The 17,062-nt window shown below is 39.9% G+C and overlaps 2 protein-coding genes across 4 annotated transcripts in view; both read right to left on the bottom strand.

The window, feature by feature from the left end:
- The window catches only part of LOC123245774 (cytochrome P450 2J2-like), a 29,894-nt gene extending 25,043 nt beyond the window's left edge, over positions 1-4,851 (bottom strand). The window contains exons 1-2 of the mRNA XM_044674777.1: positions 4,639-4,851; positions 2,170-2,332 (exon numbers count right to left, since the gene is read on the bottom strand). Of these exons, the coding sequence (XP_044530712.1) occupies positions 2,170-2,332; positions 4,639-4,851 (376 nt within the window). The remainder of the gene's footprint in view (positions 1-2,169; positions 2,333-4,638) is intronic.
- A 4,655-nt stretch (positions 4,852-9,506) lies between these two features.
- The window catches only part of LOC123247875 (cytochrome P450 2J2-like), a 29,961-nt gene continuing 22,405 nt past the window's right edge, over positions 9,507-17,062 (bottom strand). For all 3 annotated transcript variants that reach the window (XM_044676929.1, XM_044676928.1, XM_044676930.1), the window contains exons 7-9: positions 13,864-14,051; positions 13,098-13,236; positions 9,507-10,467 (exon numbers count right to left, since the gene is read on the bottom strand). In XM_044676929.1, coding sequence (XP_044532864.1) covers positions 10,268-10,467; positions 13,098-13,236; positions 13,864-14,051 — 527 coding nt within the window. In that variant the 3' untranslated portion in view covers positions 9,507-10,267. The remainder of the gene's footprint in view (positions 10,468-13,097; positions 13,237-13,863; positions 14,052-17,062) is intronic.

The raw sequence follows: 17,062 nt of genomic DNA, 5'->3' as shown, positions 1-17,062 counted from the left end.
ACCTAAATTAAGGGAACATGAAATAGTTTACCTGGCAGATACTTGGAGAAGGGAAGAATTTATGTCCAAACAAGAGATAGAGAGCATTATAAGTTGTAAAATAAACAATTTTGATTATATCGAATTAAAAAAAAAACTTTTATTCAAACAAAACTAGTATAACCAAAAGTAAAAGTAGAACAATAAAACTGGAAAAATCTTATAACAAATTTATCTGATAAAGGCCTAATATCTTAAATCTATAGAGAACTAAATCAAATTTATAAGATTACCAGCCATTCCCCAAATGTCAAATGGCCAAATGATATGAACAAGCAATTTTCAGATAAAGAAATCAAAGGTATCAATAATCAAGTAAAAATGTTCTATATTATTCTTAATTGAAGAAGTGTAAATTAAAACAAAATTCAAGTACCACTTCACACCTATCAGATTGACCAATATGACAATAAAGGAAAGCGATAAATGTTGGAAGAAATATGGCAAAATTGGGAAACTAATGCATTGTTGGAATTGTGAACTGATCCAACCCTTCCTGGAGGGAAATTTGAAACTATATCCAATGCGTTATAAAATTTTGCATACTATTTTGATCCTGTAAAACCTCTACTAGGTCTATATCAGAGAGATAATTAAAAAAAGGAAAGCATCTATTAGTACAAGGATATTCGTAAATACTTTTTTCGTGATGGCTAAGAATTAGAAATTATGGGGATATTCATCAGTTAGGGAATGGCTGAACAAATGGTGGTACATGTTAGTAATGTAATACTATTATGCCATAAAAAATGATAAATAAGGTGTTTTCAGAAAAAGATGAGAAGATCTGCATGAACTGATTAAAAGTGAAATAAGTAGAACCAGGAAAACATTTTACATGGTAACTGCAATATTGTACAACGATCAACTGAGAAAGCTTCTCAACAATGCATTGACAGGGACAATCCTGACAGACTTATGATAGGGAATGCTCTCTACTGCCTAAGAAAGTACTAATTATTTGTTTTTATATAGTGGTTTTGGTCAGAATATAGAGCTTTGTACTTGAAGTTAAGAAGATGTAGGTTTAAAGCCTGCTTCTGGAATGTACTAGCTATATGGCTTTACACAAATCACTCAATATCTCTTGATTTTGGTTACTTTATTTTTAAAATGGCAGAGGACCTTGAAGTTTCCTTGTAGACCTAACTCTGCAATCTCCATTTTGGCTAAAATGTAGGGTAAAAAAATGTAGAGTACCAAAAGATGATCTTTCATAGATAAAGATGTAAAGATTGGATGAAAGGTCATCAAGGATGTGGTCAAGAATAAAAGACACTAACGGGGGCAGCTGGGTACCTCAACGATGTGGTCAAGAATAAAAGACACTAACGGGGGCAGCTGGAATGAGAGCCAGGCCTAGAGACAGGAGGTCCTGGGTTCAAATCTGGCCTTAGCACTTCCCAGCTGTGTGACCCTGGGCAAGTCACTTGACCCCCACTGCCCACCCTTACCACTCTTCTGCCTTGGAACCAATACACTGTATTGACTCTGTACCCAGAAAAGTACACCAACAAAATATACTGAGTGACTTTTGCTTAAAGACTTTCAATGAGGAGGGAATGTACAATTTCTTCAGGGAAAATATTTAATTTTTGGATAGTTCTGATTGTTAGGAAGTTTTTCCTCATATGCAGCCAATCTTTACATCTCTGCAACTATCATCATTTGTTTTATTTTTATCATTATCATATATATTATTACACTATTATATTTTATTATTAATATATCATTACATAGCATATTTTATTATCAATGTCATTATTATATTTTACCATTATATTTATCAGAGCAAGGAGAACAAGTCTAATCTCTTTTCTATTAAGTGACCTTTAAACCTTTGAAAAAAACTCTCACGTCTCTCCCCTTTCCATTGAGTCTTTTTGTCCTCAATTTTAAATTCTCATGCTTCTTTAACTGGTCTTCTTAAGGGATGAATTTGAATCCTTTGAAATCCTTGTTACTCTCCCCTTCAATCTATTCACCTCTTCCAACTCTTAGATATAAAGGAAGGCATATTTCTTAAATTATGGGCTGGAATTCTCCAAATAGATTGATGGTCAGAGCTCAAGGATACTTTTCAATGAAAACTGGAAATAGAAAATATTTATCATATTTGAAAGAACTCACCATGTGATTTAAATATGTAAGACTGCAAAGGAGTTCGGGGGCGATCAACAAACACATGGCCTTGGTTAACTAGGACTTCTTTTATCAGTGGCAATCCAGTTACAAATATCATAGGAATACCGAACAGTTCCACAAAGAAAATGTTTCCATATTTCCTGACAGACTGAAAAATAGTTAGTTTGAGTTTCAAACTTCCATTGTCTTTCGGGCTATTTTTAAAAATCTCTATTGTTATCAGACATTCTATATGTGAAGCATCAATTCCAATGGAGTTCACTCAATTCAGTTTGATCCAATTCCATTTAATTGAGTTTAGCTCACCCAAATAAACATTTAACATATGACTATGTCCCTGGTTTTGTGCTAGTTGCTGAGCAGGTAGTCACAAAATACATATCATTCACACCCTTGAGGACCTGACATAGGTAGGAAACAACCTCCTCATAGATAAATAAACATAGAATATATGCAAAGGAATATTAAGTGATTTTAGAAGAGACTAGGACAGTGATGGCAAACCTATGGCACATGTGCCCAAAAAAAGGGCATTCAGGGCTCTCTCTGTGGGCACACCTGCAGTTGCCCACCAGAGTTTGTTACTAGAAAACCAGAGGGACTTGGGGTGGAATTATTTCCCTCTCCCATTTCACATGTGCTGAGGACATTCTTCACTTCATCCACCCCTCTGCCCAGCAACCCAATGGGAGCACTTCCTCCCTCCACTGTCTGGGGTAATCTGCTTGAGTGGGGGGGTGCCATATGCTGTGTGAGGGTGTAGCACAGATGTCAGACTGTTGAGTCTGTGGTGAAGGTGATTTCTGTGGTGGGGCTGGAGAGGAGCTGTTTTGTGGGGGGCATAGCTCACACTGTGGCACGTAGCTGGAGAGGAGCTGAACTGGAGGGTAGTGGAGAGCATACGCCACTCTTCTCCCCCTCTTTACCTGTGCCTCTCATCACAAACTCTCCCTGCCCAGCAGCCCAGTCAAGTGCTTCTTCTCTCCCCTGTCTGGAGAAAGGTGGGGTTGGAGGGTACAGGGGAAGAGGGTTGGGCACCGCACTTGTTCTCTTGGGGAGTCAGGCATGGCATTCAGTCTGGGGGTGAAATGGGGGGCATTCCATTTCCAAAAGGTTTGCCATCATTGGACTAAGACCTGGGAAGTGTTTGAAAAGATTTCTTCATTTGTAAAGTACCTTGTGAATCTTAAAATACTACTAAAAGTCTAACTATAATTATTAGAAGTGGATTATTAATTTATTTACCAACTTGCCAATTGTAAGTCATTGATTAATAATAATAATCAGTGTTTATTTGCTCAATTTAATGGGAAGGAACACTACAGGGAACAGTACAGTGCCAACTTTATCAGAAAGAGTTGATCAATAAGGATAGAAAGCAGCAGACACTTGGAACAGCTTGTTCAAAGTCCTAAGATCAGAGACTGAGGGCATCGATTCTTAACCTTTTTTTGTGGTGTTGTCCCTTTGGTCGTTTAGAAAAGCCTATGGATTCCTTCTTAGAAGAAAGCTTCTAAATGCATAAAATAAAATGCATAAGATTATAAAGGAAACCAAACATTAAGATGTAGTTATCAAAAATAGTTTTCAGAAATGACTTAGAACCTGTGATTCAAATGTTTGAAGGGACCTCAAAAACTTCCTATTCCAATTTCTGCCAGCCAGTCAATTAATAAATATTTTCCAAGGGTGCCATACTATGCTTAGTGCTGAGGAAACAAAAAGAGGCACTAGACAGTCCCTTTCCTCAAAAAGCTCATCTCTCATTTTATAGATGATAATAATATCATATGTTCAATACAGACATATCTCTCCATATTTCTTAATCTATTGATCTAGCTTTAAGTCCATCTATCAGTCCATCTGTTGAGAAATGTTTAATGTGTTCCAAGCACTGATCTAAGCACTTTAAAATTATTATTTCTTTGATTGTCACAATAACACCGGGAGGGAGGGGCTATGCTTATTACTTTTTTCTTTTTTTAAAAAAAGGAAACCTACAAAAAGAGGTTTATTGACTTTGCACAGTGATGATGATGATGATGATAATAATGATCATAACAATAGAAATAACATTTCTTTTTTGCTTTAAAGTTACAAAGCACTTTTTAATGTATCATCTCATTTGATCAGAAAGACAGTTCAGAAAGGATCTCAATGGCCATCTGATCCCAGCTATAAGGGGGAAAAAATTACTCCCCAATGACTCATCCCAGAAGTAATGAGTTTCTCAAAGATTCATAGGAAGTAAATGTCAGAAGAAGGAGGGGAACCCAGCTCCCCCACCCCCCACCCCAGGGCTCTAACCCAGAAGTTTTTTTTTCATCCTTAGCTAAGAGGCTGTTTCCCAGGTAGAGCCTGAGCAGGGATGACCACCAGGAGGCTTGTAGCCACTCAGTTCCTTTGCCCCACCTCCCAGCTGGTGGATTCTTGCCCTCCCCTCTCACTCCTTACCTCCTGGACGGTGATATGGGGCTTTTTAATGTCCATTTGGAGGAAGTGGCTAAACTTGGACAGCCAAGAAGGGCCCGGGGGATAGTTAGGGCGCTGCCTCTTCTTCTGCACATAACTTGCCAGGATCAGGAGAACAGCAGAGAAGAGGAGGAGGGTCTGCAGGGAAGCCGCTTCCCAAAGGGAAGGGAGCCCGTTTCCTAGCAGGAGCTGCATCCTTCTCCAGCTCCAGCACCAAGGCCAGCCAAGCCAAGGTAGTTGTTCTACCGCAGCAGCAGCAGCAGCAGCAGCAGCAGAGCCACCAGGAACAGAGTTCAAGGGAGAGATGAAGGCGGAGCTGCGTTTGTTCCTTGAATTTGCAGATTGGGCGGGTTTTTTGTGAGCCAGCCAATGAGAGCTGCAGGAAGTGCGAGCCTCTCTTCAGCGCTTCGCCCACTCCTCCCGAGAGGAAACGCCTCCCCAGGAAAAGAAGGCTGGACTTGTGGACAGGGAACTGGAGAGGTGACTTGGCCAATGACCAGGCGCACAGGGACGGACCCGCCTAGGAGGTCCCCTAACACAGAGCCACAGCTTTGGGGCAGGAAGACCCCAGAGAGTCAGCCTGTCCTTTAGAAGAGAAGGAACGTTCTAGGAAGATCAGGGACCAGACAAGGTCACGCAACGCTAAGTAGGTTTCAGAGCCTGGGTTGGACCCCAGCTCAGGTGATGTCAAGGTAGCCTTCTTGTCCCCAAGACAAACTGCCTCTAAAGACAGGCTTGAGAACTAAGGTAGAAGCGTTCTAAGAATCCTAAGGCCTAAGTGGGGGCTTTATGAACCTGATTGGGAGAAAACAATTCCAGCTTTATTCAAATAATTACATTCAACTAACTTTATAGTTTAATTGGAATAAATTGGGATGATTAAAATAAATTCTAATATAATTAAAATAATTGAAATAAAATTTGAATATAATTGGAACACAATTGCCATATAATTAGGAAAAATGTTATGACAGGTAAATTAAAGACTAAATTAAAATTGTTGTAATAAATTGGAATGTTTGGAATAAAATTCCAATATAAATCCATATAATTGGAATGTCTGTATAATAGTCCTATGTATGTAATTTTGTGTAACTAAAGTGTTTAATTCATTTATTTATTGTCATACCAAACTACCAAAAATTATTTTAGTGGCCTAGAAAAAATGATAGCAAAATTGATCTGGAAGAACTAAAAATCAAGAACATCAAAGGAATTAATAACAACAACAACAACATTTGAGCAGTTAACATTTTTCCAGTTGTTTAGATATGACTTTATTTGGGTGAAAAGTGTTTTACAATTGCATTCCTGTGATTCCTGTGGTTGTTTTGCAAGTGGCCTCTCAGTTGTTCCATATTGTCCAGTTATTTTCAATGGAATTTCTCTTTTTGTCTTTTGCTGGACTTTGTTGGTATTTTACAAAAATGCTGATGATTTCTGTGGGTTTATTTTGTATCCTGCAATTTTGCTAAAGTTATTAATTTTTCAATGGTTTTTAGCCAATTCCCTAGGATTCTCCAAGTATAAAATCATATCATCTCTGGAAAGTGATAGTTTAATTTCCTCATTGCCTATTTTGATTCTTTCAATTTCTTTTAATTCTCATTGCTAGAACTAGCATTTATAACATAATATTAAATACTAGTGATGATAACGGGTATTGCTGTCTTAAAATCAATACTATGTATTGATTCCAAGGTGGAAGAATGGTAAGGGCTAGGCAATGGGGATTAAGTGACTTTCCCAGGTCTAAGAAGTGTCTGAGGTCAGATTTGAACCTAGAACCTCCAGTTACTAGGCCTGACTCTCAATCCACTGATCTACCCAGCTGTTTCTCATTGAGCATGTTCTAAGCCTGAATTTTAGAACTCAGGCACATAAGAAAAAATTTTAACTAGAGAAGCTAATTCTAAAAGTTAGATTCTCTTCTTTTAAATTCCCTTCAGTCTTTTATTGGTAGTTCCAAAATAATACCTGGTTCACAAAGATGTAAAGAGCAGCAAGAAGTATAGGAAATGCAAATTATCTTGTGCTGAAGGTGATAATTAGATATCCTTTATATAAATAAGATTAGAATTATATGGCTTGAGTGAGCACTCACTTGATTGCCTACTTATTAATAAAACAAAACTCTAGCAAGTGTATTAAATTGTAATAAGATCTATTTTTCAAGCAACTTTAGGGAAAGGTATTATGAGTGACATAGCCTGGGAAAAGCCAATTCTCCTCTTAGAAATAATGTACAAGTCCAGTCCAGCGATTGGGAGACTGAACCTGTATGCCAACACCCTCAGTGCCATGAAATACTTGGTTAAATGAACTGATACCATAAAACAAATGATGGGTCAACTACTGGTCCTGTCACTTTTCAGTACACCCTGAAAGCCCATCCCTGAGGTTGTCCTTGTTTCTCTGAGAAATGGCAGGTAAGTCAGCTTCCCTCTGCCTTCCTTTCTGTACTTGGAAGAAAAGAGTTGATAGAGATCTGTATGGAGGAGGACCTTGGGCAGCCCTTGGAGCCAGGGAGAGCATAGGAAGGAGCAAAGACTTGGGGCTCAAGGGACCTCAGGAAGCATCTACTGGAGCTCCATTTTACAGATTTAGAATTTGAGTCTCAGAGAAGTGAAGTGACTTGATTATTGCCCTCATTATTCTCTTGTTTTTAGGAACAGACTCATAGATTTTCCAGAATAAAAATGGATGTTATATTTCTGGTGACTTCAGATTTACAAAGTATTCTACATACATTTCCTTCAGACTGTACCAAAGTCAGGTGAAGCATTCATTCATTCAACAGGCCTTTTATATTAATTATATCTAATACTTATAAAATCTTTTAAAAATGACAAGGCCCTTTGAAAATATCATCTAATTTAATCCTTAAAACAACTCTGGGAGGTAGGTGCTATTATTATCCCCATTTTACAAATGAGTAAACTAAAGCAAGTAGCAGTTAAGTGATTTACCCTGCTAGTAAATATATAAGGACACATTTGAATTGAGGTCTCCCTGACTGCAGGCTTAGATCCCTCTGCACTATGCCACCACCTAGCTGCTTAAAGCATTTACTATGTATCAGGCACTAAGATGAATGTTGGAGATGAAAGGAATAAGCAAAAATCATTCCTGCCTTCAGAGAGCTTACATTCTAAGGAGAGAGATAATAACAGTTCACAAATAGGTCTTTACAAGATAACACATGGAGTAAAGGGGGAGATCCTCATAACTAGAGGGATTGGGAAGGGCTTCCTATGCAATGGTCAGCAACCTTTTTGGCCCTGAGAGTCATAAAGGCCTGTGGAAGGAGGAGGATGGAGGTGGAAGGCGCTGGAATATGGGGCGGGGGCTGAAGGGCCCCCTGGGGCACATCCTGGGGCTCTGTCAGGACTGGTCGGTCAGGAGGTGGAGCTACATATGGCTCCAGAGCCAACTTTGTTGACCCCTGCTATAAAGGGTGTCATTTGATCTGGATCTGGAAGGAAACCAGAGACTCCAAGAAGAGCCAGTGAGGAGGGAGGGCATCTCAGGCCTGGGGAACACCCAGGAACAAGACATCACATTAGAAAGCAAGAGCATTGTATGTGCAGGAAAGTACCTAGACAAGGAAGATGAGATGTTGGAATGGAAAGGTAGGATGAGGCTGGATAATTGAGAGCATTCAATCTCAGTGGAGTTTATATTTTGTCCTAGAGGTGATAGGGAGCCATTGTAGCCTCTCTGAGCAGGGTGAGGGCAGGGGGGTACTATGGTCAGACCTATATGGTGGGAAACTCATTTAGGCATTTGGGTGGAGGATGGATTGGTTGTGGGGAGTGAATGGAAGCAGGGACAACACTTAGAAGGCTAGGACAATGGTCTAGGCAAGAGGTCTTGGGAAGTAACCCCCATACCTATGAAAGTACTTTGGAAACCATTCAATTCTGTGTGTGTTTTTGAGTGTGTGTATACACATGCAGATATACAAACATATACATATATGCTATATATATATTATATATATATTATACACACACACACACACTCAGGCACTTATATGCAACTTTTATAAATCTAAGTTTATAAGTGATGGAAATAAACAGGATTTGATGTCTCGGGAATCATCTGGTCCAACCCATGCAGGAAGAACTCCTCCAAATACTGTCTTCCCTCCAGAATGGCTGAATGGTGTAGACCAAATTGTTAGTACTTACCTCACAGGGTATATAAGAAGCTCCAAAGGGATATTGTCTGTCTTGACTTTAAAGAGGATATCTTAAGGTTTAATTTTGTTGTGATGCTTTTTCCAGACCAATACAGGCACTGTCAAGTGATTGTGGGACTTAGGGGGTGGGATTTGAAAAGTATTTTAATCTTAAGAAGATTAAAATCTTCTTAACCAAGTGAGTGTGGCTCACTTGCTGAGAAAGGCAGAAAGGACTCTCTTTTCTTAAATTGACCATTCTCCAGAAAATGTTTTGGGTTGAAGGTTTCTGGAGTAGCCCCAAAACTCCTTGGGGTCCCTGTGCAAAGAAGTTAGATTGGTCAGCAGTAAGGTCCCCTGGAAACAGGAAGATAGGACTGAGTCTAAGGAGAAGAAAGGACCTTGCCACTCTCTCATTTTATAGACTAGAGCATTGAGGATCAGGGAGGGCAAAAGAACCTCCAGTGAACATACAGCTTTTAAATGGTCAAACATATCGTAGAACTCAAGACCTTGTGGAGCAGGAACGCTCAATGTGTTTGGGATCACACTAGAATACACCTAGGAAGGTGTATGCACCTCTTCTCAGAAATATGTTTTTAAATGAATCAAACAAAACACAGAATTACAAAGGAAACCAATTATATCTAAATTTAATCATCACATTCTAAACAAAGCAAAGCAAAATGAAAAATTAAATTCATGGATCCCAGGTCAAGAATCCATGCCTCAGGGAACCATAAATTTAGAACTGGATGGGATTGTAGAGGTCGTCTATTCTAGAAGACTCTTATTTTCTCAAATCTCAAAACTAATTTTCTTGATGACTAAACTGAGACTGAGAGGGGAGTCAATTTCATCTGGAAAGCATTAGACGTGGGAGTTGAGTCCAAATTTTCACTTTACAAGAAGTTTGATACCCATCAGTAGTTGGTAATTTGTCTTCAAATTGGCTTCTGCTCCATGTAGGACCACATCCTCCCTATTGCCTACTTATGAATTAGGTAGTAAAGGAGTGACCTTCCCAGAGAGCAATGTGCCTTCAATTAGTAAGTTCCTTCAGAAGGTCTATAAGAAATGTTGGTTAGAAATGTCAGATATCATGAAAGAGCATGGGGACTTGAGATAAAGGAGCCCATTCAAACTCTTTGATATATGTTGGTTAAACACAGGATTATACACTTTTCATCAGGTCCTCAACCTCCAAATGCTATAATAAGGACTCTGCTTTCCTTGGGTGTGGTTAATGCCTCTCTTTTTTTGGGGAGCAGGAAGGTTCAAATTTGGCCATGGCTATCCTCCCGTTGTCTCTCTTCTTCCCGTCTTAACTTCTCTTCCTTTCTCTACCCAAGTTCCAAAAGGCAGGATAGGTGACCATGGAGAATGAGGTTGATTCCAAATCTTTCCCCACCCCCTGGACAGGCTCCCCTATAGGTCGATCTTGGGCTGAGTCTCTCGAGGAAGGGCACAGATTTGGTAGGAGACAGGAGAGAGGGTCACACCAACTCGGAAGTCCAGGCTCAGCTTGGTGTCTGGGGGAGCCTGGAATGTGAATCTCTGAAGCAAGCAAGTGAAGAAAATGAAGAGCTCAGCCCGAGCCAGCTGTTCCCCCAGGCAGACCCTCTTCCCTGAAAGGCAAAGAGATCAGAAAACAATGAATCTATGAAAGCTTGGCACAGACAGTATTTCTAGGTAAGGGGTTTCAAGAGCCCAGACTGAGGAATCAGATCACCTGAGTCTAAATCCAAAACTGAGGAGAAACTTCAGGTTCATCTGTTCCAACTCCCTCTTTTGACCATTGAAGAAATCACTGGTATTAATTGACTTGTTGATAGCCACAACCTATTAAAGTTCAGAGGTGGAATTTGAACGCAAGTCTTCTCCACTCTATGTGAGACACTATATCTACCGTAGCATGTTGCTGCCATCCCTCTTAGACACTTAGAACAGCTGAAATAATGTGTCTGGCAGTAGACTTCTTGCCTCTGACACTAACTGTGTGATATTGGGTAAGTGACAATTTCTCAATGCATGAAACAATTGTGGAGGTTCTTGAAGAAGCAGAGAAAGTGCTGACGTGCTTCATCAGAACTTTGTATCTGGAAGGTCTTGCCAAGGAAAGATTATGATGGGCAGTGGGCCTGCTATCTCAGAATCAGATGGACTTGAAGCTATTGACTTGAATGAAGGGGGAGGCTTTGGAAGAAGGAGGCAGAATCTGGACAGACCCCGTTAGCTGTGTAATGATCCTGGGTGATGTGTAGTTGCTAATTGCACATTGGGTCCCCTTCTCCAAAAGCACAAAGAGTGCTCACTCCTTCTCCAGGGAGCTGCTCTGAGGAGGCTCACATTATTTCTGATGGTAAAATGTGTCAATCCAGCTATGAGGCTATGCCTGTGTGTCAACCCCCTCAGTACCATGACAAAAGCTTGTCAAATTAGGTGTTTGGTATAAAAAAAAAGGATGGGTTAAATAACAGTCCTGCCACTTCCCATTACCCCTGAGAATCCATCCCTGAGTCTATCATTGTTTCTCTAAAAAATGTCAGGCAAATCAGCTCCCCAATCTCTACCATCCTTTTTTGCATTTGGAAGAAAACATCTGGTAGAGACTCAAATTCAAGTGGATGGAAGGGAAGCCCTTGGAGCAAGGGTGAGCATAAGAGCCAAGACTTGGTGCTCAAGGGACCTCAGAAAGCCATCTACTGCAGATAGATTTCCTTTTATAGATTTAGAATTTGAATTTTGGGGAAATTAAGTGACTTGATTTCCCTGAAATTTATCATTCTCCCATTTTAAGCAATAGACTGATAGATCTTCTAGAATAACAATGAATGTTATATTTCTGGTGACTTCAGATTTACAAAGTATTCTACATTTCATTCAAACTTTACTAAAGCCAGGTGAAACATTTATTCATTAATTCAACTATCCCTCCATAATAATTATTCCTGACACTTATAAAGCCCTTTAAAGTTGGTAAGGTCCTTTAAAATATTATCTGATTTAATCCTCAAAGCAACCCCATGGTATAGGTTACTATATATTATATATAATTATCTGTTTTTTATAAATAAGGAAACTGAGGGAAACAGCGGTTAAATGACCACCCCTCCTAGTAAATGTCTGAATCCATGTTTGAACTCAGGTCTCCCCAACTCCAGTAACAGTTATTTGTTCACTATGCTGTCACCTAGATGCCTATATACCTCTTAAGCACCTACTGTATGCTAGCACTGAGTGCCTAAGTGTTAGAGTTGAAAGGGAAAAAAAAAAGCAAAAATAATTCCTGCCCTCAGGGAGCTTTCATTCTGAGGAGAAAGATAATAACAGTTCACAAAACGGTCTGTACGAGATCATACAGAAAGGAGAGGAAGAGATCCTCATAACTAGAGGGACCAGGAAGGGCCTCCTGTACAAGTTGACATTTGACCTGAATCTGGAAGGACAACAGAGACCCTGATAGGCACAAGTCAGAATGGAGGGTGTCCCAAGCCTTGGGAATAGCCAGGAACAAGGTATGGAGTCAGGATATAAGAACATAGTATGTGCAGTAAAGCACCTAGACCAGTGATCCCAAAGTGGGCGCCACCGCCCCCTGGTGGGTGCTGCAGCAATCCAGAGAGGCGGTGATGGCCACAGGTGCATTTGGGGGTGGTGAATAACTGTAATGGGGCAGTGATAGTATGTGACAGGGGGCACTAAGTAATATTTTTTCTGGAAAGGGGGGCAATGGTACAGGAGAGAAATGATGGGAAGTAACCCCAATAGGAATGAGAGTATTTGGGGATCTCTAAAGTGCTGTGTGTGTGTTTGTGTGTGTACACATGTATATATACAAACATGCACACACACGTAACTTTTATAAATATAAGTTTATAAGTGATGGAAATAAGTAAGACAATGCTTTGGGAGTCATCTGGTCCAACCCATGCAAAAAGGACTTCTCCAAATAGTATACTTGACAATTGAACATCACCCCCCTCCAGAATGAATGAATGGTGTAGACCAAACTTGGTAGTACTGACCTTATAGAGTGGCCCTGAAGTTCCCAAGGGATATCGTCTTTCTTGCATGCTTTTAAGATTTCCAATAGCTTTATTTTATTGTGATACATTTTCCCAGCCAGTGGATAATATTAATTCAGTCACTGTTATATGATTGTGGGACTTAGGGAGTGGGATTTGCAAGGTATTTAAATGTTTAAAAGAATGATGCCCCATGGCCTAGGCTTCCCTTCCCCATGAATGTGACTCACCTGCTGAGAAAGGCAGAAAGGACTCTCTTTTCTTAAATTGACCATTCTCCAGAAAATGTTCTGGGTTGAAGGTTTCAGGGGTAGCCCACTCCTTGGGGTCCCTGTGCAAGGCAGACAGATTGGTCATCAATAAGGCCCCCTGGAAACAAGAGGATAGAACTGAGTCCAGGGAAATTTGGGGTAGAAGGGACCTGGCCATTCTCTCTTTTTACAGGCTAAATAATTGAGGATCAGGGAGGACAAAAGAACCTCCAGCAACCAGAAAGCTTTTAAATGGTCAAACATGTTGAAGAGTAAACTGGGTCCAAAGAGGGGGTCACTTTCAGGATGTTACAAATAGGAACGAAAGTAGACATAAGTCTTTAAACTCAGGCCCCTGCCACCAAATCCACGGATCTTTCCTGTATGGGAGAATCAGCGACTTTAAAATTTGAATCCAAAGACCTTTATCTTTGTGTGCCAAGAAATTCATTGGCAGTCAGCCTGGTGATGCTTAGGAACTCCTCAGAGTAATGTTTTTAAATTTGAGAAATAAAATAGATAAATCTACAAAGCAAGCCAATTACATAGAAATAATTTACACACACACACAAACACACACACACACACACACACACACACACACACACACACCCCTTAAGCTGAGAACTCTTGTTCCATAATTAATGCTTTTTATTCTACCCTCTTCTAATCTCACTCCTCCAAGGCGGGTGGAAGCCATAGAACCACTTTAAGCTCATGAGAGAGAGAGAAAAAAAACATTTACCTTTGGCACATGGTATCCTGCCACTGTGGTATCAACTGTGGCCACTCTGGGCACATTCATGGGAATGATATTGCCCATTCTCTGGACTTCATGAACGGCCGCATTAGTATAGGGCATATTTTCTTTATCAGCCATTGTGGGCTGCCGGGACTGACCAATCACCCTGTCGATCTCAGCTTGTATTTTGCCTGGAAAACAGAGAGAGAGATTTTTGAGACTCAAATAAGAGTAGCTAGCATATGCAGGTTTGCAAAATATTTTACAATATTATCTCATTTGATCCTCACAACAATTCCAGGAAATCAGTGCAATTATTATCTCTATCTTATGGATGAGGCATAAAGAAGCTAAGTAACTTGCTCAGTCAAACATCTAGGAAATACCTAAGAGTGGATTTGAACTCAGGGCTCTCTTTCTCCTCTCCTCCCATTTTCTCTGAGCATGTAGGAGAACCACAGCTACACTCATGATTGGATTGGACTAAAGTTTGGCTTGATATCTCACAAAACATGCCAAGCTCAATGGCATGGAAGATGTTACCAATTCATGGTATGGCAAATAGGGACGTTTGTGTGGCTGAGAATGTGTCCAGGAAAAATGTTATCATGGAAAGCATGCTGAAGGAACAGAAAAAAGGCCTAAGTTTGAATGTTGGCTCTACTACTATTTGGAAGACCTTGAGAATGCCACCAAACTTGTGGGGGCCTCTTTCGCCCTCTCTAAAATAATCAAGTTCAATAGATTTTCTCTAAGGCTACTCTTAGCTTTAAATTAATGGTTCTGTGATCATTAATTTCCAAGTCAATCAATCAGATGGAGAGGGTAGTACTGAAGAATAACAAAGATATTTTGACTCTCTATGTGAGTGTATCCCTGTCAAAGAATTTGTGATGAACTGTATAGCCAGAAATGAAGTATTTCAAGTTACATCATCAGACATATTTACTAAACACCTCTTATATGTCAGGCTACACTAAACGCTGAGGAGCTAGAGAAAGGCAAAGAAGAGACACTGACCTCAGGATGCTCTCAGTTTTTTGAGGGAGACAACATGTAAACAAACAGTACAAATGCAGGATCAATTGGAAAAATCAGCAGGGGAAAGGCACTATTAAGGGGCATTGAGAAAGGCTTTTTGAGAAAGGTGGAATTTCATCTGGGACCTGAAGGAAACCATGAAAGTTAGGAGGCAGAGATGAAGAGGGATAGTATTCCAGGCATGGGGTGACAAGAGAAAGAACTGAGAGAGAGGATCTTGTTCATTGGACAGCCAGGAGGCCAGTGACACTGAATCAAAGAGTATGTGTCAAGGAATAAAGTGTAAGGAGACTTGAGTTAAGAGGGGGCCTGGTTATGAAAGCAAATGGAATATTTTATATTTGATCCTGGAGGTGATAAGAAGACTGGAATTTAATGAATGAGTGCGTGTTCATATGTGTCTAGACTTTATTGATTGAGGAAATCACTCAATGGTAATTGAATGGAAACTGGCAACAGTTCAGGGAATGAAGGCCTCGAGCATAGTGGGTGCAATGTCAAAGGAGAGAAAAGGATGAATTCAAACCGTATTTAAAAGGTGTAATCGGTAGTCTTTGGCAATCAATTGAATGTAATGGTAGGGGTGAGATAACAAGTTGAGGATGATTCTCAGGTTGCAAGTCTAAAGAATTGAGAGAATGGTATTGCCTTGTATGGTAATAGGAAATATAGAAGGAGAGGAAGTTTCAGTAGGAAAGATGATGAATTCTGCTTTGGACATATTAAATTTAACAATGTCTACAGGATGTCCAATTTGAGGTGTCCAATACAGTTTTTGGAGATTAGACTGGAGGTCAGCAGAGATAGTATGGTTGGGCAAATAGACTTGATAATTATCAGCACAGAGATGAAACTTGAATTCATGGAAGCTGATGAGTTCAACAAGTAAATTTTTAGAGGAAAAGCAGAAGAGGGCCTGGAACAGCATCCTGTCAATATATATGTATATATATATATATATATATATATATATATATATATCCTTTATCTTCTGTCTTAAAATCAGTATTGTGTTTTGGTTCCAAGACAGAAAAGAAATAAGGACTAGACAATGGGGGTTAATTGACATATTCAAGGTTACATATCCAGGAAGTAGGAAGTGTCTTCAGTCATATTTGAACCTGGAACCTCCCATCTCTAGGCCTGACTTTTGATGAACTGAGTCACCTAGGTACCCTTTTGAATAACTCTTAATGTGACCAGGATGTAGGTGTTACACAGTCTAAGATCCAGCAAAGAACATAGAAAGAGTGATCAGATATGTACTAAAAGAACTCAGAGGGAACAGCATCATGAAAACCTAGAGAGAAGAGAGTGTCATGGAAGAAAGAATGATCTATAGTGTAAAAAGGAGGTAAAAAAAGATGAAGACTGAGAAAAAGTCAGTACATTTGGTGATTGAGTTACTTTGGAAAGAGCGGTTTCACTTAAGTGAAGAGGTTGGAAGCCAGACAGTAGAAAATTAAGAAGAGAGAGATGAAAGGGAGTGGAGGCATTTTTGTAGATGACCTTCTCAAATAGCTAGTTGCAAAAGGGAGGAGAACTATGGAGTGGATGAGTAGTGGGGATGGCTCAAGTGAGGGCTTTATTTAAAATGAGGGAGAAAGGGGCAGCTAGGTAGCTCAGTGGATTGAGAGCCAGGCCTAGAGACTGGGAGGTCCTAGGTTCAAAACTGGCCTCAGGCAATTTGGAACTATGCCCAAAGAGTGATAAAAGAATGCCTACCTTTTGATCCAGCCATACCATTGCTGGGTTTGTACCCCAAAGGGATCATAGATAAACAGACTTGCACAAAAATATTTATAGCTGTGCTCTTTGTGGTGGCAAAAAACTGGAAAGCAAGGGTATGCCCTTCAATTGGGGAATGGTTGAACAAATTGTGGTATATGATGGTGATGGAATACTATTGCACTCAAAGGAATAATAAACTGGAGGAATTCCATGTGAACTGGAAAGACCTCCAGGAACTGATACAGAGTGAAAGGAGCAGAGCCAGAAGAACATTGTACACAGAGACTGATATACTATGGTAAAATCTAATGTAATGGACATCTGTACTAGCAGCAATGCAATGACCCAAGACAATTCGGAGGGATTTATGGAAAGGAACACTATCCACATTCAGAGGAAGAACTGCAGGAGTAGAAACACAGAAGAAAAA

This window comes from Gracilinanus agilis, chromosome 4 (genome assembly GCF_016433145.1).
Source record: "Gracilinanus agilis isolate LMUSP501 chromosome 4, AgileGrace, whole genome shotgun sequence".
Lineage (NCBI taxonomy): Eukaryota > Metazoa > Chordata > Mammalia > Didelphimorphia > Didelphidae > Gracilinanus > Gracilinanus agilis.
This window is presented reverse-complemented; position numbering and strand designations above follow the sequence as displayed.